This window comes from Patella vulgata, chromosome 7 (assembly GCF_932274485.2).
Source record: "Patella vulgata chromosome 7, xgPatVulg1.2, whole genome shotgun sequence".
Lineage (NCBI taxonomy): Eukaryota > Metazoa > Mollusca > Gastropoda > Patellidae > Patella > Patella vulgata.
The window spans coordinates 50,688,450-50,714,503 of NC_065885.2; the positions used below are offsets into that span (position 1 = coordinate 50,688,450).

Sequence of the window (26,054 nt, forward strand, 5' to 3'; positions counted from 1 at the left end):
TAAACTGTAACAATAACTTTATTTCTTATTTAATACAGCATCCATATCTGTTTTGATAAGTACTCAACAATTTCTCAGAACAGCAGCCTTCGTTACCTTTCGCAATTATAAAAACAATTCACATTCAAGAAGCGATCTGTAGCTAAGGGGAGGTAAATCCAATTGAGAGTGTCTCAAGCTCAAGCCATAAATTATTTCAACGCATGATTGGTTTTATAATGTAGCTTTTAAAATGGTACAATAAATCATCAAAATATCATAGACGCCATTTTGTTTTGTATTTTTAAAGGGCGTATGGCTCTATTTTTTGGTACCTTGAAATAGACGAAAATGGTGATTTATATTCAATTTTCGAAAATAATATTGTAATTTCTAATCAATTATGTTCGGTGAAATAAATGAACAGTTCAAATTGAACGGCAGAGGATTACGCAAGCTTAGTCCATTCTACACATTTTTTTTAATTATTATTTTGTCGTTTGTGAATCAACCTTTACTAATTACTTCCACTTTGTCTTGTAGGATATGCTTTTATTTTTTCATTACAAGATGGCACCCGAAACCATAGAATACACGACTTGTGTACTGACTATAAAATGTTAATTGTGTTTTAAACATTGGATATTAGGACCCTATATTTTCACGGCAAGATAACAACACCAAAATTGATTGAATTTGACCAATATTGAATTCTAATTAGCGTTTTTGATTTTTAATATAATAGAAAATATGAAGTTAGAGATTTCGCTCTTTTAATAAGTATTAATATTGTTTTTTAATTTCAAATATTATGGAAAAATACTGATTTAGAGATTTAGCTCCTTTAATAAATACACGTTTCTGGTTGGTTTTGAGAAAATTTAAATTAACATCCATATTTATTTTATCTCCAATGTTAATACAGAATTCTAAGATCGCTCTAGCAATAATTTTGTTAATTTAATTCAAAATACATGTAGCACATATACTAGTAACTTAAAGCATTGCTACAAACAACTAACTTAGGCACTATAATGTATGACCCACACCATTTGGAAAACATAATTAGACGCATGCCCCTAAAAAAAGCATTATTTAAGAGCTAAATCTGCCTGTTTGGCCTCAAATGTTATATATATCGACATTTATCCACATGTCAAGCCCATAATCAACTCTGTAGACCATCGGATGGTTTTGGTTTTCAATGGATTTAAACACGATTGTCAGTTCTCTGTTTATTATCGTAACAACGCTAGTAATGACTGTTCTGCAGAATGAAGTAATGTAACACAAATTTTCAAGATATTCTCTTTTCATTATTTATTTTGTAACTATCATAGCGAGAACTGTCAGCTATATATCTAATCTTACCTAATACCCTTTAAACAATAAACCAGAAGGTCATTTCATTAAAAGGCTCAGATGGTTGTTCCTGATTGACATGGCACCCAGTCACTCGGCAAACCCCGGCTGATTCCGTTACTCTACATCTAGATGTAGGGTACTGGAATCTGCTGAGGTTTGCCGAGTGGGCACCCAGATTGGCTACGTAACTTATTTGTCAGCCGTGACATTTTTCTAAGTAAAGTATTAGGCATACATAATATACAAAACATTATTCAGTATTATTTGTTATTGTAAAACATTTATGTAGTCCTGTCTTCACCGAAGTTTTTCGAGGCGCTTTACATAACAGACTATCTAGAACATATATTTGTTTACAATTTTAAAAGATGAATGATAAACACAAAACGCATAACATACGACAAGTGTCAGAATGAAAGCAGACCAGAAAGTAATAGGTTCAACATAAAAAATATTGAAATAAATAATGTATACAACAATAGTCGAAATCACTTTTTCTATTCGTAAACGATTTTAAAAATAATAAAAGAATTTCCAAATGGTGTGGCTTATACCTACAGTGGCCATTTTATCACATTATCATTGTAACGGACGGGTTTATTTACAGCTATATATACACATTATATAATGGGAGAATGTGTTAGCTATCTACACAGGCGATATAATTGTTAGCTATCTATACTTTACAACGGACGGAATTGTAAGCTGTCTCACCCAAATATAACAGACGGGGTTATTAGATACTTACATATTATAGAATAGGCGGAGCTGTTAGTTAATGTGCACATTATAACGGACAGAATTGTTAGCCATCTACATATTAAATTAACTATTTATACATTATATAATGGACGGAGATATTGGCGGTTTTATTCGTTTTATTTTTAAATCAGCAGTTGAAATATATCATTAGCCTATATACATATCACAAAATATACAGATATCACACATGAAATGCACACAATTTATGCTTCTTTAACGATGGCGACTATTGGTGGACTATTCAATTACAACACGATTCATTTATAAGGCCCCGTCATCATTAGCCTAGTCGGTGCAGAAAAGTAGTACGTTAAACCATGGACCTTTCCATGGTTAAACCCCATTTCATGTCATTTAATTAATAAGATGAATGAACACGCCTTAGGATGTGTGGTCGTCTTGGGTAAAATTTAAAATAAGGGAAATAACTCCTAATATCACAATTATGGTTTCCGACTGGTAATTATATCACTATTATCTTCAAATAAAAATCCATGCCATATCTTGACTTTTCGAACACTCCGATGATCTTAATCTTTATAGCCATAAAAAAGCCCGAACTTTAGGCCATTCGAAATAATTGTCACATTAAGTCCATATTCACGGCAATCTGATTAAAATAAAGATCAATATTTCGTTTCGTTTTTTATACTTTCGATGACCTCCACTACATGAAGATCTGATCGGTTGCAATGGAAGGTTGTGTCAGGGGTCACACGGCTGACTTTTAACCTATGACGTCAGACATCTGATTAACCAGTCAGCGTTGATGTGTCTAGTGGGATACCCACAGTTCAGTACACAGCGCGCCAAGACCTCGCCGTAACAGACCGTTTCATTGGTTAATCCCTCACATCAACCAGGAGGCGGAATATATAACAACTCTTCCGGATCCTAGTGTAGTAAAGACAGGTAGAACGAAATTTTGAACTATAAAAAACGAAACGAAACAGGATTATATTCACGGCGAGCAAAATACCCCTGCCCCCTTTTTTTCTAGCATCGCACATGTGACAATTAAAAAAATTACCATATGCTGGTAAATCAATGTGCAAAATTGGATTTTTGAATTCTATATTTAATCCCAATGCTCATTAAATGATTTTGGTCAAGTTCCATTTGATATGAAAAAAAATCGAATGATTTATGATATATACATGCAGATGATTATATAAAATATATATTATTTATATGAACATACTCAGTATGCCAATCAAAAGCCAAAATGTGAGAAAACTGACCAATTATCTTAAAGGGGAATGTTCACTAGATTTGCGTAAGGACTTTTATTGTTCGCTAGAACTTCGATAAATATATAGACATAATTATCCAGTAACTTGGGGACTTTTTGTAATTTAGGGACTTATTGCCATTGGGAAAATATTTTTTTTTTTTGAAAAAGTATCACAAAAATAATTTATTCCATGATCAATAAAATATTGTGTCTTCATTAGCCCAATCGGAACAGAACCGTAGGACGTCAAAGCCCATTTTCATTTCAGTAAAATATTCAAAAAATATATTTTTTGGTAAATGAAATTTTGCCGGTCGAATTCAAATCGTTGAATATGATATAACAAATTGCAACGTGTAGCCTACGATTGACCAAATTAACACACAACTTGCAATAAATAAAAGAGTACAGCATGCATACAGTGTAATCTAGGATAAAAATAAATTATATATTTTCAATCTCCACTGCCACCACGACCCTTCTTTATGTTCTGTTTGACCTGACCAAGTGCAACCTGGCGAGCATTTGCACCGAACTCTAAAGTATTGCACGTTTCGGGATAGTTGTTAACATCTGGACTAATATTAACAAATACACATGCCTGAAAAAAGAGAAGATTGTAATTTATAACCAGTTCAACATGAATGGAATACCTACTAAAAAGTGTGCTAAAGAGCCAGTCTGTGACAGGTGTCGTACACAAGACAGGGTATTCTTACTTCCCCACGATACAAAATGCCAGCGGGGTCATTAGAGAGCTCATTTAGAATGTTAATACTGTTAAATGTAAGTATACATATTATGTATTTCTTTACTTCGTGTACTATGCGCAATGCCGATTTACGTAACTGGTTGCCGTAGACTAGGTCACCATGACGCCTGATAGTAACGTAATGCAAGGTGTTCTAACGTGTATCTCGGTGAACAAGACTACATGTAATAGTTGGCAAATACAAAACCAAAACTAAACAGGTCAATCAGCGTTTGTTTATCTTGAAAACAGTCTCAAAGTGTTCGGCATTGTTATTTTAAAATGGTCAGATAATAAAGGTCATGAAAAGCTACAGATTATAGGAAGTAGATAATAATGTTCATCCTACCTTTGCATCTCCACCTAAACATGGACGTAAAATTTGCGTTAGTTTTGAATTTCTGTAGGGAACATGCATTTGGCTAGTCCTCAGAGCCGAAAAAACCTGCAAGGAATAAATCTCAGATTAAAAGAAAGTTCAACTGAAGTACATTGTTGGAAATGTCCATTAACGTCCCTGTGTTCCTGCACTTCTTGTTAAGAGACTTGGTGATACTGACTACATCTACTTCAACTGGAACGTCAATGTATTGAAGGATTCTAATTAGTAGAATGAATGTATGAAATTGGGTTTAACATAGTACTGTTCTTCTCCAACTGGGATAATGAAGGTGGGCATTGAATTTACACAAATTACTTCATGGTTGGTATAGTTGAGGTACAGGCATAAACTCACATTATGAAGCATTCATTAGGATACTCGGTGTCTAGTTAGGAGCAGAGTTGTCAATATAGGCCTGTTCATCGGGAATTTCTGGCGTGGTTTACTTTTGTCAGTAGTGCAGGGTGGAAGGCCTGACAAGGAGAGCAGTCTAGTCTTTCGGGTGAGACGAAAAACCGAGGCCCCGTGTACACATTGACGTGCACGCAAAAGATCCTTTGGCAGTTGGAATTCGATATAAGAATAGGCCGTAGCGCCGCTGTCCGTGCAAAATTCCCCACATACCACACTATATGGCGAATGCCCGTCCTTAGTTCGAATTCGATATACATGTAAGAATAGACCGTAGCGCCGCTGTCCGAGCAAAATTTCCCTCGTAGCACACTGTATGGCGTATGCCCGTCCTCATTATCCCAATTGGGGTAGAACAGTAGGACGTTAAACCCCATTTCATTTCATTTCATTTCAATCTGGGCCTGTCAGCATCTATCTCCCTACGATGACAAATATCCAGCTTTACCCAAGTATTACCCAAGATACACCAGACGACATTAAAACAATTTAAGATGGCGGTCGATATGGGACCTACCTGTCCAAGCGCTGATAGAGATTTATTAATAGCAGCTGCTTCAATTAATCTCTGGCCAGATGCCTCAGTTTTACCAATTCTTTCAGAACCAGCTAAGTCGCATAGTGTTAACACCCCTTTAGATATTGACCCGTTAATTTTGTCTTTGCCTTCTATTGTAAGCATCAGTACTAAATGAGAACGTGAACTGAAAATATGAAAATATTACTTTATGTTTGGATGTCAACAAACTTTTAATGTACTATTCTTGTCCTGGTCTGCCCGAAAGTTTAGTTAGTCATTTAACATTCCTTTTGTGGCGGTTTGGAATGGTACCCAGTTTATCTGGTACAAAACCCTTAAGCGGTGGACACACTAGACGAATGATTCGGCCGAATCGTTCGGCCGAATCAATCGGCGTCGAAATTCGCCTAGTGTGTCCACTGTCATTCAGCCGAATTTCTATTCGGCCGAATGATTCGCCCGAATCAAACAGGTTTGACATATTCGGCAGAATTATATTCGCTTGGTGTGTCCGCTTCGCCGAAGCATTCGGCCGAATATAGAATTCATTAGCCAATCACCACTCATATCGAGAAGTCACGTGATAGATTGAAGACATAGACGCCGCCATGTTTAATCATGTGACGTGAAAGGTGATGCAATCGACAGGTTGAATCGGGCGAAGCATTCGGCTAGTGTGTCCACCCATTCGGCCGAATAAAATTCGGCGCCGATTGATTCGGCCGATCGATTCGGCCGAACGATTCGGCTAATGTGTCCAGTGCATAACATTGTTGTAAGTAAAATGGCAGATAAACATGACATACATGTACAATACAATACACAGTAATCATAATAATGCGTAAAAAAAAAGATATTATGAATAAATAAAAAACATTATGACACCGAATCCGGGGTTAATACCAATAATAGTCAGACAGGGTTGTTAAAAAGTACTTCAGAAGAAAATTCGAGAAAGACAATGAAAATAAAAATAAAACGGGACAAATAAAATCTTTGATGTTATAGCATAGGACACCGAGGAAACCAAACTGACATGGGTAACCGATGCGGTTTCAGTCGAGTCAAACCGGGTACTGAGTACGACCGCGACCCCAATTTTCTATTAAATGTCTTGTAGAAGACGATCTATAACCTCAAATGTACGCAAATAATATATATGATTTTACCTAGTGGAATTCATTTTAGTTGAAGCTACAGATCTGTTCTTATCACCCATTTCCATTGCCTCTTTGATTTCTGATTCCGTGGTTATATCAAGTTCTGTTAAACCAGGTATTCTAAAATTATTACCAGCAGCTCGAAGTTCAACAGTTTTACTATTAGCCGCCAATAGATCAATCACAGTCTCGTTGTAGATTTCTACCATCGAAAGCTAAATAGGAAAAAAATTGTCAATGAAAACGATCAATCTTTATCTTAGCTATTATTTTATACCCTTGTTTTATATTGAAGATTTGATCCATGTATTGCTACCACTGACGAGTGTCATGTACACGGTATAGTATGCTTAAGTACGGTATTCTTACTTTCTCTGGAACATTTTTTTTGCAGATATATTTATTAAAGATAGTATTTATAAAGAGAAATGGAGTTTAACGTCCACTAGACACACACTAGGAATTATATATGGCTTAAATTTATTTCAATAATTCGTGCGAGGAAACCGGGGAACCCTGGCAAAACCCATGAGGTTGGACAGGCAACCGTAATCCTTAACACGTACAAGCGGGGAATTGAAACCATGTCACTTGACTTAATAGTACAGACCTAGTGATATAAGGCGCATGCGTTAAACCTTTCGCCCCCCCCCCCAAATCCCCTTATATTTGAGATATAAGATAGAGGCCCCAGTTGGACAATTAAATGTGCTAATCAGATAGACAACTTAAACGCCTATAACTATAAAAACTATATAGAATATATTACACCAATCTGATTAAAACACAGATCCTATTTCGTTTCGTTTTTAATAATTTAAAATTTCGTTTCACTTGTCTTTACTACACTATGATCTGGAAGGTTTGTTATATAACCCGCGTTCTGGATGATGTGAGGGATTAGCCAATGAAACGGTCTGTTACGGCGGGTTTTTGGCGTGAGGTACACGGAACTTTGGGTAAACCACTAGAAACGTCAACGCTGATTGATTAATCAATGTCTAACGCGACCTTCCACTACAACCTGTTAGATCTTCATGTAGTGTAGGCCGTCGAAAGTATAAAACAAATATTACCTTTAGGTTATATTCTTTCGTCTCAGCTCTTTCTGCACATACTGACAGTAATTCAGATAACGCCCTGAAAAGCAAATGAAAACAAATTTATTTTCTGTTTCTGGTTAACATTCACCAGAATCATCTATTTGAGATACAATGAATAATGTTGAAATTACACGCAGATGGTCAACTGTGGTATAAGCCTTGCTCCAAAGAAACCTTATAAACGACTTTTATGTGTAGAGATGATGATTAAGTTTAACTCTTATACCGTATATTAATTCCAGGATTAGAATCTGTACCCATCATAGTGAATGTTTTTCCTGAACCAGTTTGTCCATATGCCATCAAACATATATTATACCCATCGGCACACGATGTAATTACGGGCTTAGTATCAGCAAAAACCTTTAAAATACAACACAGAATGAAATATAATAAGACCAACGTCTTGTTTATCTATACCAAACGAGATAATAAAGACGGACTTAAACATACATTATGCAAGAGGTAAATCTTCCTATTGCAGGTCTTTCATTAGGCCTAAAATGTTATCTAAATTATTAATTAGACATTAATTAACTTATCCAGACCATAATCAACTTTGGATGGTAGCTTCGAACAACCAGTACGATGGTTGAAATTATTACACACGCCTTGTCAAACCTTCAAAGGCTTATATCTTCGCTCGCAACAGAGTGATTTGAATGAAATTTTCAAATTATTCATTTTACATTATCTATTGTCGAACTACTATAGCAAGAATGGCGAGCTCTTTATCTAAATTTTACATAATGTATATTTAAGCCACGTGGTTTGCAAAGGGGAAAAAATTGCAAAGACAACGACACTATGGGATCTTTGTTTTTGTTTAATCCGAACTTTTAAAAAAGCAAATAGTTTTTATATTTCATTTAATAAAACTAGAGGTCTTGTCTGAGCTAACACCGAGATGAACTAGAATATCTAAATTTAAGTTGTGTCTTAATATCAGATGTATTTTGAGATGGAAAGAAAACTATGATAATATAACCATCTTGAAGTTTCATTAGAATTTCAGTAGCTTTTTATCGTTAATCAAAGTTAGTAAGCAATACAATACAAAACGATGTAATAGTTTCCATTTCGAAATGCTTTATGGAACCATTCCAAAAATGTGTGGAAGAGTAATAAATTTTAACTAGAAAAGGTATTTTGTAGCTCAGAAGTCAATTAGTATTAGTACATACTATATTTTGTAGATAATTCATTACAAATAACAATAAAATTCTCTATTTACCTCCTCTTGGGAACAGTTAGTGTTGTAAACTTTATCAAAACTAAATGATTTTTTATTTCCGTCTTTGTTACTGCACACAAGTTCGTTTTCTGTAGAAAAATCTAAACAATTTTGAACATTTTTATCCTTTCTTGGTCGACAGAACACACGTATATTACCACGTAATTCTTGCAGCTGAAAATAAAATATTGAAAAGGGCACACTAAAAATATGACAATATCTTTATGATCCACAAAGATTTAAACATTTACTTTTCTTATTCGCAAATGACCTTGTAACAGCTGTATAAAGAAAAAAATCTTGGAGCTAATAATACGCTCAAGTCCACATAGTTAACATTAGGCCAGTAACTGTAATGGCTTTAATTATTAAAAAGCCTATATTTCGTTTCTGATTTGGTGTATTAGGCAACTTTCTACCACAGAAGGAGTATGGCCTCCTGCTCAAAAGCAGGTATGAGGTTCATTAGGGAAAACATGAGATAAACAAATTGAAAGTTGAGATAAATAACATGCAACTTTCCGACCCACATTTCAACCTAAACAACCTGTTAACTCTCATATCTTTCCGCCTGAAAATCATAACTATTCACCAAAACCTGGCAGAAGATGTATATTCAAATCCTTTTCTTCGATTCTACACCAAAAGGTTAAGGTTAACATATATCGCCATGCAAAAGGGGGGGGGGGACTAAAATTAACTTGCTTTGTGGGTGACGACGTATTCATAATTGGTGGCCTGTGTCCGTATGTCTGGGATTACGCTGATCGGATGGCAATATAATATGACAAGTGATAGTTAATGTCATTGCAGTAGTCTGTTTCATCTTTGTGCGACTAAATTACAACGTCGACTAAATTACAACGTCATCTTTGTGACCACGAATGTAGTTATTTTGATATAAATGTACATTATACATGTTTCCCACAATAATATTGCTGGCCTTTAAAGTAGAAGCCCGCGTTAATGTTCACAAAAACTGGCTTGAATGGCATTTAGTAATTGAACTGGAAAGGTTTCGACCAGGACCCTTATTATCGACAGGTGGCTCTATTTTTTCGCACGTACCGTTGAAGAGTAAAACTGTTATTGCCGATGGTGATGATGTTATTTGTTTTAAATGTATTGCAATAACTTCTATTGAAGCTTATTGCCATTAATAAAATACACATAATATTTGAAATATATGAATAATGTACCTTATTATATAATAACTTTCTTTGCAAACATTCTTTTTGATATAAGCTTTTGATTTCTTCAAGTTCTGCCATATGAGAATTATCGACTTTAGACAATTTAAGAAAAGCCTCGTTAACCTGTAAAACAGCAATTAAAAACGTGAAAAATCAATTGTATTTAATGCAAGTAAGTAAATGTCAGGTACATGCAATTACCTTGGCAACTGAGATACAGACTGTTAAGTTACATAACACCCACGGGGATTTAAATGTCTTCAATATGACTGATAGACCGAAGAGAACGAGCATATAGCAGAATTGCTTTTGTTCTGATTAATTCTTTGAAAATAAATTGATTTTTACAATTTTTCACAATATTGATTTAAAGTGTTTTTGTGATTGTTGTCAGGATATACATCTAATCCAAAGTGGCATTTATTTCCTGTTTCAGAATATTACTGGATTTACTCTGTGTAGTATGTTATGACTGATTAAATGAAAGAGTGTTTATGCATAATAGCAATGTATACCGAAGGTGTTTACAGTAACACGAACCATTCACAATTAGAACACTCGTAGAAAACCAATACAAAATAATACAGTGTATGACCCACAATATAGACACATTATAGATAAAAACCGGTTAATCTTATAAGGTAGGAGAACTCATTTTCAAATTGTAATGAACTCCAAGTAAAGTCGCAGTGGGCGACATGTTTTACCCGGCGGTGCGTATCTTCTTGTGGACAGTACGTTTGTCACCGGAACGAACTGCCCATGACCGGAATCAGACGTTCATGACCCCAACCTGACGAAGCTTGCTGGAAACCACATTCTATGTAGTCGAGCTTGTTTCGTTCATACCACGAATGGTGAAGAGATTTAATTTATCCAAAATGGATCCCCTAACATCATGAATAGTGAAGAATTCTATTTATCGAAATGGATCTCTCATCATACCTGTCTAACAGTAGTTGCGAATATATCAAGTTGTCTCTCAACTGTATGTTTTAATTGTGAATGACTCTTATGAATTTCGGTTGTTTTCAAATTGAGTTCATCCAAATCTTCCACAGGAAACCTCTCTTCTATCACCGTTTTCTGTGCCTGAAAAATGAAATAAATAAACGCTATAGGTAACTTAATGAATTGCTAATAGTGGTTGGATAGTTTTGTGTAGAGTCTACCTTTGGTTTAAGTCAAAAGGGACTGTACAGTCCAGAATACGGATGTATTCAAAACCACGCCCCTTATATTTTCGTACCTGAACATGAGTTTATCCATACATTATCAATTTATTATGTTTGCTAATTGAATAGATTATATAGATACTCGTGGAAACTTTAAACATTCCGTTGTGTTTGATGACGTATTGTCCTTAATCCAGTGGCAAGATTGGGAGTATAAGCATAACGTTCTTTGTGTTCTCACGTTCTTGATAAGATTGGGAATAAAGTAGTTTCCGATACGACCAATTAATCAATAATCCTACTTTACTGGTTTAACTTAAGAGGATATTATTATACCGTAATAGCGCACGGGCTATCAGTTTAAGATTGAAAGCATTGGCTTCCGGATTAACCATACGTTTAACAATATGTTATTTGTTTTACCTGTGGTGTTTTCGGTCGTGCTGTTCTTGGTCTTGTTTGTTGCATAGCTTCAACTTGAGCAACCGCCATACCCGATTTAGCTTCTAGTGTGCTCAGTTTTTCTTGTAATATCATAACCTATAACAAATCATGTAAAATCTTCTTATGTTATGTAAATTGTTACGTATTTATATACTGGCATAATTCGATCCAAATCAATGATACACCACTGGGCACATAACTAAAGATAAAATAGTACAAGTTTTAGTTCAATTTTCGGCCAGTGCGTAGAGGTCTTTGGGCAGGCAACCGTAGACCTTGTCACGTACACGTTTAGGATCCACCAAGTCACATGTCACGAATACCCTTCCCTCCAATCAGAGAGGATCTATTATAACTCTAACCTGATTCTCTGCTTCTTTTCTAAGGTTTCCTTCATTTCTAACCTCCGTTTCCTGAAAACAAAACACGAAATTAATAATACTAAATAATTGTCCACACTTTCCTTGCAAACTATAACATTCTCGTAAGAGCATTGTAAAAGTAATATCAACATTTATTTTCTGATAGCCTACCACCCCCCATCTTCAATAGAAGGCTTGATCTCGCCTTAACATGACTACCACCTCACTCTCATCCTACTGTACTTCACAACACAATCATACCAGTTGTTTAACTTTGTTTTCTAATTCCTTGATTTCGAAATTCTTATTCTTCAGGGTGTTTTCTTCTTGGGATGTTTTTGGAGCAGTTAACCACACTGAAATAAGTAACAAAATAGTATGACCCGTTTCCAGGTAAGGACATTTATTGTCAAAATTAGTTTTTAGAAAATTGATAAACAGACGTTAAATCTCATTCCAACTATACCGCGTATATATATTTATCAAAAGATGAGATTGAAATTAATTATTTTATAAGTAGTCTGGAAAGATCTCGTAAATTCCTATATGTATAATAAACACCCTCTTTCAACTACCTAACTCTCTACAAAATATGCCTAGCAGAAAGTATTTGAAAATAAAAAAAATAAAATGTGTTAATCGTGATTCGTTAAACAGTAATGGATGGCGTCATTAAATTCTATATTCATATAGGAATAAAAACCAGTTATGAAAAGATGTTTCTTCAGACTAAATTTAGCGATTTTAAATAACAAACGAACATACCATCGTTTTCTAGATGTAAATATAATGATATGCATTCATCCGGATTATAATTACAAGCTCTCAATGATGCTAATATATGTGGTCGATTCTTCCAATTAGGTAATGCTTCCTAAAACAAATAATTACCAAGAAAAAATAGAACAGAAAACGTTGTAAATTGCAATATGCAAAACCAAAAGAATAATTTCTCCACATTATTGTTATTTTACTTGTGAATAAATCCCATTGATTATTTTCATTGAAAATGGCAATTGTGCAATCTGTTTATATAGATTTATCTTTGACAGAATGCATTAATCTACTTCTAGTAAATTTTGTTTTCTTTTATTTTGTTTTGAATGCTCAATTGGTGACTCCCAGAATTCCGTCCACATCTCGCGTACAGCTAGCCTACACAGACCATTCCATTGGTTAATACCTCATATCAGACGCTATACTACTGTCGTGAAAACAATGATTAAGTTTTGAAGTGTCGAGGTTTGCTCGGTGGGTTATCGGCGACGAGAAATCGTACTGCCACTGGTGGAACTGGTATATGTATAGATATAGAAACTATACGTCAAAACGAATAAAATAATCTCAAGTGAACATCTACCTACCTCAACCTGGTCTACCATTTCTTTCACTAAAGCGTGACGTAGTTCCCAACCTAAAGGTAACCTCATCCATTCTCCAGTTGTTGCGTCATAGAAACAATGAATATAATGTTTTTCCTGAAAGTGAAATGTGTAAGGACGTTATTTGAAATGTACTATAATCATTTAAATAATATTCAAGAAGTTCTCAGTCAATCCTAACGGGATACACATTGTTATTGTATTTGGAGGGAGTAGGCCACCTCTACCGCCTTCACTATTACCCAATCTTTTAAAATGAAATGGGGTTTAAGGTCCTACTTTTCTTCTCTGGGCTAATGAAGACGGGCACACGTCATGCAGTATGTTATGAGGGAAAGTTTGCCCGGACAGCGGAGCTACGGCCTACTCTTTTTATTTCGAATTCCAACTGTCAAGCGTTTGTTTACGTGCAAGCCAAGGTTTACGCGGTATTTCGTCCTATCCGAACGACTATCGCTGTCCCTTGCGAGGCCCCCAGTCCTACATCACTGAGCCCCTCTCCCCACCCGGGAATGTTTTACAAAAAACAAATTCTTATAAAGAATGATCATGTCCCATCTTCATTCCCATCAGTATACGTATAAAATATTTCAAGAATACTAATTCGGTCTGTGTAATTAATTCCGAAGAGCTCATCCCTCCTGTTTTTGAAATTGTCAGAACTTCCAAATGGAACTGAATCTTTTTGTCCGTACCTGACTACCTGTATGTCGTGTCTAAAACTACAAACCATATTGATTTACATACCTTAAATAAATATGTTCTAATATTTCCTCGTTTTGGATGAGAAATTATTCCCTCGCGATCATCTTTCCTCGTTTCTACTGGCTGTTCCGTTCGTTGGTCTGATTTGTTCTGTGTATTATTGCTTGCTGTAGTTTGTTGTTTGGCAGGCTAAAATATAGTGGGTGACTTTTTACTTTTACATACAAACGCATAACTTGAGCGTTACCAGCACAGCGGTGTCCAGGTGTTAATGAAAAAAAGACCCAAAACAAGACAGCGTAAAATTGAACGTTATTTCGGAGAGTAAACATAACAAATAACAAATAATATTTGACATTAAAGTAGATTTATTTGCAGTGGTAAAATATACCACTAACCTTAGACTGGTCTACGGAAAATGACACAGTAATAATTTGCTCGATTTTTGTCTTATTTGCATTGACTGATTTTCGGTGGAATTTTCCATAATGATTGACATCTTGTACTTATCACCTGATGGTGTGACCTGGCGATTCAAGCGAGTATAAAGAGACTATTGTCTTTTATTGACAACCTGTACTGCAAATCTCACCACTTTGCAAAGATACACATGTGGCGGTCATATGTTTAAGCGAGAAAAAATGATAATAATGTAAGGTCTGAAAACAATGTGTACTAACCTGTGTATCATTTAGTACGTTAGCATTCACAAATTTACCCTCCTTGTACCATCTTTGTGGAAATGGCTGCCATTGCTTAAATATTAATAATCATCAATATAACTAATACTATTAAAAGATATTGGCGTTAATTAGGTCATCCGTTCAAAACCCAAAACTTATTTTTATCTGCAAATATGATTTTTCTAATGACTCGGTAAAACAAAATAGGATACCGTAAGTTATCAGCTGACAATAAAAAAAACAACAACACAGAAACCCCATCATGGGGTAGATATGGTGGTATACTGTACAAGCCAAAATGTCAATGGCTACAGCTTATACTTCGAACACGTATCACTCTCCCAAAATGACTGCACAACGGAACATTCCAACAAAATGCTCGTAAAGTTTACCGGCTCCGGCTACAAATATACTTGTCCTGGTAATCTGGATATAATATCTGATCAACCGCTATATAATTAGATCTTCGAAGGAATACAGTCATCTGTATATATAATTCTGTGAAAGGTATATTAACATTTTACGGTAAATTTCATTGCAATTTCATTAGTTAATTTTTAATGTTCAAATAAATTATTGTTAGTAGCCAAACCTTAGAATGCCAATCGTCTAAATAAAACCGCATTCCACCAGTATACATACACTGAAATTCTTTACCATCTCTAACAAAAGTTTCAAATACTATTTCATCTCCTTCCTTTAAAAATAAACAAGACGATCATTGTAAAAGTTAGACCCATTTGTACAATAGCAAACTGTGAGATATGTCATGAAACATACCTGGATACGTACTTATATTTCTACTTTCGGAATTTTATTATTTATTTGGACCTAATATTCCAGACTACATGGCAAATACACACAATAATAAGTACTCTTACCATTTGTTATTATTGTCGATCAAACATAACGGATGTTATGTCGATCAAACATAACGGATATATTTAAAGTTCACATTATTTCCTATAGATTTTATATACCCTCCCTATCTTTGTCGACTCCTCCCTCAGTCCGGAGAATGTCATTTATAGCCATGCACATCGATCTCTAGATGGTTTTAATCAAAGCCAACTGAATAAAGACCAAAATAAACTAACCGAAGTTACAGCAATCTAATGCTCACATTATTTCCTACAGATCTAACACCGACATCTTGGACGTCCTAGACTCGCCAGTCTATGGGGACAAGTCATTTCTATCCATGCACATCGATCTCTAGATGGTTTAATTGGTTTTAATCAAATTGTACAAAGACTAACATAAACGTAACGTTACATTGCATTGATCTGGAAATTCTATTACAATACTCACACAGGTTGTTGCTGCTTCATTTCCCGAATTTCGGCTACTCGCATTATCATTTCCACTACTAGTGTTTCTGCTACTCATTGTATTTCGACTGCTTGCGTTGTCACTCGGCAATGACGAACTATTCGTTGATGGGGATGCACGGCTTTCACTGTTTCGTTTATCTTCAACAGGAGGGGCGAGCTGTACCTCTTGAAATTGTTGTCCTTTTCGAGGTGCTGTAGTTTGAGGAGTGCGCTCGTTTTTAACTGGCGATTTTTGCTTAGAAACTGGACTGGGACTGTTACTTGGCATAGATGCACTGTTACCCATTTTACACCTACAATTGGAAAATGTCCTCAACATGTATTAATACAAGAAGACTGGGCTTGGTGGAAATATAAATGTCTACAACATGAGACCCTATCTCCTTGATTAAATCGCAATAAACATTTTCAAAACTACTATGAGAGTTGTAATATTATGTAATCTAATATTAATTATTCTGTTAATAATACTCATTTCATCCACACTAAAAACATATACATAATAATATCATTCAGTCTAATCTGTTACCATGACGATATCTGTAGCGTGTAGTATTTTGATAATAATTAATAATACATCGCCGTAATATGAATTCTAGAGTGGAATCTATATTAAGCAGCCACACATGGGAATTTTCATGACCGACAGCTTAACGGGAGTGACCTCCTAATAAAATCTTAATGTTTGTTAGTGCTGACGACGATGTCAAGTAAATTTTACACTTTAGTGCATGTAGTGCAAACATCAATACATGTACTTGCATCGGCAAATTTGGCCGTCGCTGAAACTTGCTTTGAACGAACATTCTTCGACTCAAATCTCTGATGTAAACGTGTCATTTTGTACCAAAATTGATACTATTGTCTACCATCGTCATGTATTCGATAATATTTATCCATTTTTGTAAAGAAAATCCTTGAATTAATTTTTATTTTATCAAAAACGTACATGCCCCAAAAAAGAAACATCGCTAAATTTTTCACCGTTTTTCAGGGGGTGTAACTCTGTGTGCAATATAGGAGGCGCTAAAACTTCTGTTTAGCAACAAAGTGGCAATGGAAAATAGATACTAGATGATCGTGACAAAACTCAGATTTGTCGGTACTTATAGTTTATTCAATCTGTATCAAATAATGTTTCTCGTTACGTGTGAAAACAATGATCAGCAAATCAGGTTTTGGCATTTAATAAAACAAAAGATTAACACCTTATGGGAGATTAGATAAAGAGATGGCAGTTCTCACTATAATATTTAAAAACTAGATAATGTAAAGGGAATTTGCTGAAAATTTCAGTCAAATTGACCCACTCTGAACCGAGGGTTTAGCGATTGAATTTTAGGCCTAGCCTCGATCATCATTACTAAAGTCGGTATGATAAAAAAAACATAGTTTCGATTATCCACTTCATGATTAAATCTTGAATGCAAGTTGAGCGGAAATCGGACCCTAATCCAGAAAATATCGCCCCATAGCGATGACATCGAGAGTTGATCATGGTCTGGATAAGTTAATTAATATCTGGTCAATAATTTAGATAACATTTCAGAACTAAAGAAAGATCTGCAATATGCATACATTATGCAAGAGCTAAATCTGCCTATTTCAACATGCATTATGCAAGAGCTAAATCTGCCTATTCCAGGTCATATGTGCAGGACCGTCTCCGATCTAGCTTTCTCCGAAGATCTGACCGGTTGTAGTGGTAAGTCGTGTCAGGGGTCATACGAGCGGCTTTAGGCCTTATGACGCCAGACATTGATTACTCAACCAGCGTTAACGATTCTAGAGGTTTACCCACAGTTCCGTGCATGGCACGCCAAAAACTCGCTGTAACAAACAGACCGTTTCATTGGCTAACCCCTCACATCAACCAGAACGCGGCTTATATAACACCTCTTCCAGATCCTAGTGTTGTGAAGACAAGTAAATCGAAATTTTGAACTGCAAAAAAACGAAACGAAATAGGATCTGTGTTTTAATCAGATTGGTACAGTATTGCACTAACATTAATTGGCATATGCGGTTTTGCACTGACGCCGTCAATGTTTTGAACTATATAATATAGTAGGATACAACACTAACAGTAATTGGCCAACATTGTATTACATAAACATAGGTACTGCATTGCACTAACACCTATTGCACTTATATAGACAGAGTATTATTACTATTTCCACTGTGTTCAACTGACGGATCCCCAATTGTCTTGTGATAGGTCCGTATAGCTTACAGATACAGTATTCACGATATGCTTTCCTCACAAATAATTTTTCAAGCCCAGTTCTTACTGGTGAGGGGTAGCACCTGCGTGGTTGACATGGAAAGTGTGTCTAGTCGAGCAGATGGTAAGTCCTTGCAAGCATAGATCTACAGGCAAAGGATCCTTTGGCAGTTGGAATTCGGTAAAGAGTAGGCGGAAACGCAGCTGCTCTGGACACCTTTAATGAAAATTGCCACATATTAATCTCAAATTGATCTAAGTATTGTGTTGGCGAAACATTAAACCCTATTCTGTATCATTCTAAAGTACAGTTTTATCTACTTAAAACTTCCATTAATAAATAATATTACACAAACGAATGGAAATACTCCTTTCTTAATTAACCAACCGTTATACATGCTTTTATCTCAACAAGAATGGCTGAACTCTGACGTAGCATTTCTATACAAGTTAATTGATTCTGTATTACCATTCTAATACAGTAATTATATTAACAGGAAATTCAGTGTAAATATTCAGCGCCTCGGTAATATTGGCTTGCAAATAAATACAGTGTTTGGCAGTAATCATGTATTATCTCTCTTCTTTAAAGAGACCATCAGCTTTCGGAGCAATTTAAAACCCATGGTTTACCCTCTTAAAAGTTATTGTTTCCCTAAAAGTAGATATATTTTCCTCATGTTTTTTTTTTTTAAAAATCCTGGTCTCAAATTAATCAGAGATTAAATGATATTGTTTCCAGAAAATGTTCTAAGAATAGTAACCCTTTTTTCGAGTTTTAAATATATTGTCATCCAGGATTCAAAAGTGGTTGTTTTAAATGACATATACCCAATCTGAAATTGTATTGAATATTGCTAACGAAAAGTACGGATTTCACTACTCGACAGAAATCATATTTGAATCAAAATTGGATCACCCACAACGCTTATTTTATTTCCTTTCTGCGTGCATTAACGAATCGATTATTAGTAAACAATTAAAAGACAATACGTCTTTATGAAGATATTGACAATACATGGTGTAGTAACTGACATAATCGATCATATAGTTAATGATGTATAGCAAATCGAAAACCTCCGTTTTCTGGAAAATCTTACATATCAGCTCACACCGAATCAATTTCTTTCTGCTCGTTTCAAAGGGCAAAACATTTATTTAATTTCGCTGCAAATGTATTTGGGATTTTTGTGGGCGTGGGGGGGGGGGGGGTCTGGACTTCTGGGGCAGTAATATGCTTTTGACCCTCGACTCATGTTCATGAAGCACGGACCAACAATACGTTACATAAAACAAACCCTACCAATAACAAACAATAATATGATTACACACAACAATGATCATGAAAACAACCCAATTGATTACAAACAATAACAACCCAACCAATTACAAACAACAATTAACCTGATTACATACAACAACAAACAGTAACCTATCTGATCACCAACAACGACATCTGATTACACACACAAACGTGAGTGATCATAAAAATAGAACAAGTGAGCACAAACAACAACTGAACTAATTACGAAAAACTAACCAACTACTTACAGACAATCCAATCGATTATAAACAACGACACAACAGTAACTTAAATGATATAGATCCGAATATCGAAATTCCACTTGGCAATATGATCGAACAGGCTTCGCTTTAAAATCTAATACGTAGTTAAGATACAGATGATGTTTATATTAAAAATATATCGATAAAATATTACCATAAATACTTTTAGAGTAACAGTCACGCATTCATTGTAACACAGGTACACATTGGTTGCCATCAACATGATTTGATTATTATTGGGGAAACAATTCCTTATACTTAATAGAAAAGGTCGTCTGTGATTTAAAAATATTGTTTATTTAGAGCCATTTGATGATTCTAGTATTTCTACAGAATGATAATTATTCTTTAGTATACGACCATATTACGCTTACCACGGTGGATATAGTTTTCGACCATGATATTGCGAGTGGCTTTAAAATAATAGTGCGCTAGAGGTTCAGTTGAGAATATTTCGGTGCCACCTATCCTGCGAAACGATACGGGCCTAATTCACAAAAAAATTAAACTAAAATATTTTAAGGATGCAAGCATTTCATTGGCTGATCACTAATTTTAGCTCTTGACCAATGAAAGAACTGAATTTTTAAAATATTTAAGTTTATGTTTTCGTGAATAAAGCCCATGACACTGTCGTGGGTCGCATTAGCCATCTTGTTTTGTTCTTTTCTAAAATCGCTAACCGACTCATAAACGATATTTCTTTTCTGTCCCTGAACATCGAGGTATTAATAGTCTAGATTACTATCTGAAGAACACTCTGGCGTCCTTATTTTGTTAACAAGATATAAGAAAATTGATTATCGGCCGCCTCGCGCTTTCAGACTACAATGTTCCTTGTATTCTATATGTTCTATAATCAGCTTATTAAGACATCTTTGATATACAGTATCATATTTGTCCTAGACTAGTCCGAAAACATCTTAAAATACATCTTAAAGACCAAAATTAAAACGGTTTTGCTAACAAGGACAAACCACTGCTCCCGTTAGCTATCTAACTCAAAATAGTCTTTGTAAACCATCTAATACCACTTCTCATTATTCACATAACTAACCAAAAATTTCTATACTTTTGTATATTTTTCGAATAAGTAAATTATTGTTAGCGTTGTAGCAAGTTATATACGATTAAATATTTATTTAATATAGCATTTATTTAAATGGACGTAACTTTTAACAGAATGGAGTAATATGTCGCATCATTTACTTTCAAGTGAAAGGTACTTTACAACTTTAAAATAACTCATTAGTGCATGTACCAACAACGATAAAAATACTACATATCTGAATATCTAAACTTGTCGAAAGCTTTTAGCAGCATGAATTATTTTGCAATGTAAGCTCGAAAATCATAAAATATCAGAATGGTGTGCATTTTCAATGATTTATTCCAGATATGTATTAATTGGGTGGGAATTTTAGAAGGAGGTTCGGTTTGAATTAAATCATGGGCTGAGGATTAACTGGTTTATGTCCACTTTTTGTTAAACTGAGAAAAATGGGTTGAAGTTTGGCATCACTGTATTTTGAAATTCTATGAATTTTTATCAAATTTTCACACTTGTTGAAGCTATCAATATAGCAGAGTGTGTGGTGTTTCTTTATGCAGTGTGATTCAATTTGGTCTAAATGAAATACGATAAATGGAGATAGGACTTTGTAGTTTACAAAATGTAATGAATTTGTCAGAAACATGGAGATAGAACTTTGTGCCCAAGAAGGTCTGAATCATAGTAAAAAAGGTGTTTTTCATAAATCTTATAACATTCTGATAAATATCACGACTTTCCGGGACAAAAACAACGTTTTTGGCCTAATTTCATGCCAATTTGTGAAAATTCTGAAAGAAAACGGAAGTAAAAAGGCAAAATGAAAGTCAGCGGTAGTCGGAACTAAACGCACAGCCTTTGTAGTTAAAAATAACTCATGTCGAAAACTCTCCGCGTTTGGCATTCTAATGGAAATAACCTGTGTCGAGAACTCTCGACGTCTGGCACCGAAAAAGCAATCCATCTCCATGAACTGTATACATTTTACATGTACATACAATACATGTTTGAACGAGAATTAACTAGTACTATCTCGAACGACCCCTTAAAACCAAATAAAAAAAGGGTTTCAACAAAAATTAAGTCGTCTTAAGGTGCCTTACAAGATTTCATAATGTCGGACAATATTCTATGCGCCTACCGAGGACTTTTCTGCCCTGGACATCCAGCTATGCGATTTTGCTTTTCGGCCATTTTGTCACAAGATCACATGACACCAGATCAAGGAATTCTATTGGTGAAAGTGGAAATAGAACTTTGTGAGTGGGAATGGACCCAAAATTAAAACAAAGGCCTATGTGTTTTTTAACCAAGAAGGCATTCATGTATTAATTCATTCTCACAGGACATAACACCTGTTGATTCACAGATTATGCAAATATCTCACCTTTAGCGAAAAGTGGACATAGATGATAGATCCAGTTAATTCTCAGCCCACGAAATATGCTGTACCATTTTATGGATCTGTTTGATACTGACGTGATATAGTTATTGCTTGTTCGATGATCATTAGAGAAAATAACATCCACTGTGTTCATGGTAACTGACAAGACATATACATTTAGTTGTCCTCCCGTTTCGCCGACCGAACAAAACTTACTAATTCCCGTACAGCCGACTGTGACACATTTTGATATGGATTAAGGAGATTAAGGGAGGGAGCAGTAATTTCAATGGAATTCAACTCTCTGATTTAAGATCTATACATTCACCTGATTCAATATTATTACCGCCTAGAAGGGGATAATAATAATGAAATAAATCAGTCTAAGGAGTTAAACGGCAAACCCGTTTTTACCATTCGGTTTTGAACTGGTTTAAAAATAAGCGTCTGAATGGGGTATAGGTACCTTATCTCATCTACCGATACTATGGATGACTGAACATCAATCAATTGTTTCATGTCCCATGACTGAATCTAATATTTATTGTTGATTCTTCCAATATTCCAAGCAGTGGAATACATCGTGTTATTTAAAGAGACTTCGGTCAATATTCATTCAACTGACTTCGGAACTGTGAACTTTGACAGTTTCTTTTTACATGTAATCACTATTCCAATGACGAATTACGAATGTATGTAAACAAAACGAATCGTAGTAAATAATTAGCAAAAGAAATCAATAATAAAACTTTGGAAACTATATTCAAAACGTGTGTTGCTAACGTATTTGTACAAACCAAGTCTAAATTAATCTGAATTTTTCGAATTACGTTGGGTGATTATTTTGGGCTTTAATTTCCGATAATTAGAGTCGTTTTGGCAATTTTAAAAATTTATGAACAGTGTTAAAAATCAGTTGAATTTGAAAAAACTGAAAGGGCAGTCTGGCCATTCAGTAAAATACTAATATCTTGAAATTGCTACTCAAATAAACCAATTGTTGGTCCACGAAGACCGAAATGCATGGAGCACATTAATATTATATATTGGTAACAATCTTCGAAATGGTGTACATATGCGCAAGCGGGGCTTTCCGTTAAATGCCTTAAAAACTTATGACCATTTTATAAATCGCCGCAGTCTAATCTCAGTTGAATTACTAGGTATTATCTGATTTTTTCTATCTCCAATATAAAAGTTGAGTGGAATATTATGGTGTTTATTTAATCAAGCTTGTAACAAATGATGAAACAGAATTTGAATTTTGTACTTCGGGTTTCTGTGTGTTCCACTCTCAGATCGTCGACGGAATAAAATAATTTGAAACAATATTTGTTCTACAAAAGTACTCTTCGAGACTATTACAATTCCTTAGATGGTATGGCTTTCAGTTAATGAAACAATCCCGTTTCTTTATAAGGGGTTTGCGTGGCTTGTACCTCTAACCGCTCCACAAATGATTCTTAGTGCATCTAACTGTAAATTTTCTAACTGTGAAGCTAATTTATCTGAACAGCCATCCCAAATTAAGTCAGCATAATCAAACAAAATGTGTTAGAATAAAAGAAGTATAAATGTTTTTTAATGCTTTTTTATTAAGTCGAAATTTTAATGACCTAAAACACATGATAAGCTTTGCTAGTTTATTACAGATATGGTTTATATGGACATCTCATTTGCATTTAGGTTGAAATACACGTGTCCAAATACACATGTGGTTTACTTAAATTTGTTTTAATTGAAAAGGTTATTGCTTCAATTTTTAGGGGGTTGAAAGTTGACCAGTAGTAATCAAACCATTATTCAGGATAGCCGCGTTTGCCTAAGAATCCGTTATTCGTAAATAAAGGGAAGTGTCGTCAGCAAATAGTCTAATATCATTTACAATATCATTAATACATGTATATAAAATAAATAAATGAGAACCGAGAACCGAGCCCTGTGTGACACCGGCAGGGGCAATCCTGTGGCGCCACTAACAACTACTACCGTGTACTTGTTTTTGATTTTTTAAATAATCAATAAACCAATCAAGCAGTTCCCTCCTATACCAGACACCCTCAACTTATGACAAAGTCCGGCATGCTGATGTCACAGAACACTGCTCTTGTATACTTTCCGTGATCAGTGGCTTGACAAAAAGAATGTGTTAAGTCAGTTAGTTGGCAGATAGCACTATCTCGCTTTAAGACACCACTTTGAAACGAAGTTAGTTATATCATTTACACGAAAGAAGTTCAAGACATGTTTATATATGCATTTTTCGAATAGTTTTACAACAATGCTAAATAGTGATACAGGTTCATATTTTCCGCATTCATGTGGAGGTCCTTTTTTAAAAATTGCTACTACATTTGCTGATTTCCAAATTTCAGGAACCTTTTTATGAGGAAGATATAAATTAAAAATATAGCATTGGAAAACATCTTGAACAAGTTTTTTTTTATCAGTTTGACAATGTTGTTGTCATGTATGGTTTCGATAATCTGTCTATATACTTTCCTCATTTGTATTGAGAGAATACTCTGTTGTTGTTGTTGATTACAAATTTAACATCCAATACACATTACATGATATTATGAACAGTTTGGTTTAAATACAGTTGTTTACACATGAAGGAGTAATAGAAAAAAACAAACAAAAACACAACACGGTGTTAAAATTCGCTGTCGTGAGAAGAGAGGGTGGTTTATCTTCACCCCTCGTCTTAATAAAGTCTTGTTAAAACAGGAGAGAAAATACTCTTCGAAACGTCGCCTTAAATACACTAGTAGTTGTTTTCCATAACTTTTTAAATATATAACTTGATTAATATTCGTCAGATCATGGGACTACAAGCCAGTTATGTATTGTTTGGTTGTGCTAAATATAAATAGTTACCGACCTGAATACAGGTACGAGTACTTCAATGTATATTATTCGTTATTCAAAGCATTTCGTTAATTGTCCGATAAAATAACTCACAAAACTGCTTCAGATGAATACAATCATATTTATAATCTACTTAATCACTGATCAGAGTGGTGCTGATAGGTAAGTACCTATATATCATATTGATTCGTTCATTGAATAATGTTTAAAGATTTTAATCGATATGATCTCGTTGGACGAGACACATGACCGCTAATATAGCCTTGAATCTAATCATAGAGTATTCAACACCCGAATATTGGTCACGTGACCTTGGAACTGGTCCAATATTATGACATCCGGTAAAATAAGATCATTCATTATTTCCATAAGTATATATTGACATGATAATAATAATTCATATTGCTTACCTGCAAATAGATGTTAATTAATCAGTCAATATATCTTTGATGTTTAATGGGTATGGATGTTTATAGAACGAACACATGAATTTCTGCAGATCAAATAACACTGTAAGAAGTATCACCATTTAAATTGTCAACCATTACGGTCATCGGGATTCTCCTGTAATAACTGTAAATGAATTCGTTTGTTATCTTGACAACTATTGTTATGGCATATCGATTAGCGAGCAGAGACATCCCCTAGAAACATAACATATATGGCCATCCTTTTCAACTCGAAAGCAGACTTCTTTGTGCCAATTTTCTACGACATCGATTTATTAAGGTTGATAAGGGTAACAAACATAACATAATCGAGAGACATGACGGCTAAGC

At 34.8% G+C, this 26,054-nt stretch overlaps 1 protein-coding gene across 2 annotated transcripts; it reads right to left on the reverse strand.

Annotated features, from left to right (window-relative positions):
- LOC126826649 (uncharacterized) lies at positions 1 to 26,032 on the reverse strand. Of its 2 annotated transcripts, XM_050555624.2 has the most exons (19): positions 25,686 to 26,032; positions 16,157 to 16,472; positions 15,438 to 15,542; positions 14,843 to 14,917; positions 14,205 to 14,351; positions 13,440 to 13,553; positions 12,841 to 12,949; positions 12,337 to 12,431; positions 12,076 to 12,126; positions 11,693 to 11,809; positions 11,040 to 11,186; positions 10,101 to 10,217; positions 8,902 to 9,075; positions 7,894 to 8,030; positions 7,641 to 7,704; positions 6,574 to 6,779; positions 5,402 to 5,588; positions 4,441 to 4,536; positions 1 to 3,941 (listed from the first exon to the last, which is right to left on the reverse strand). In XM_050555624.2, the coding sequence occupies exons 2-19, from the start codon at positions 16,463 to 16,465 to the stop codon at positions 3,795 to 3,797; spliced, it is 2,397 nt and encodes a 798-aa protein (XP_050411581.1). In that variant the 5' UTR covers positions 16,466 to 16,472; positions 25,686 to 26,032; the 3' UTR covers positions 1 to 3,794. The 2 variants fall into 2 exon arrangements, with proteins under 2 accessions (XP_050411581.1, XP_055958101.1); XM_056102126.1 differs by lacking the exons at positions 14,843 to 14,917; positions 15,438 to 15,542; positions 16,157 to 16,472; positions 25,686 to 26,032 and having other exon boundaries at positions 14,205 to 14,415.
- Positions 26,033 to 26,054: the final 22 nt, after the last annotated feature.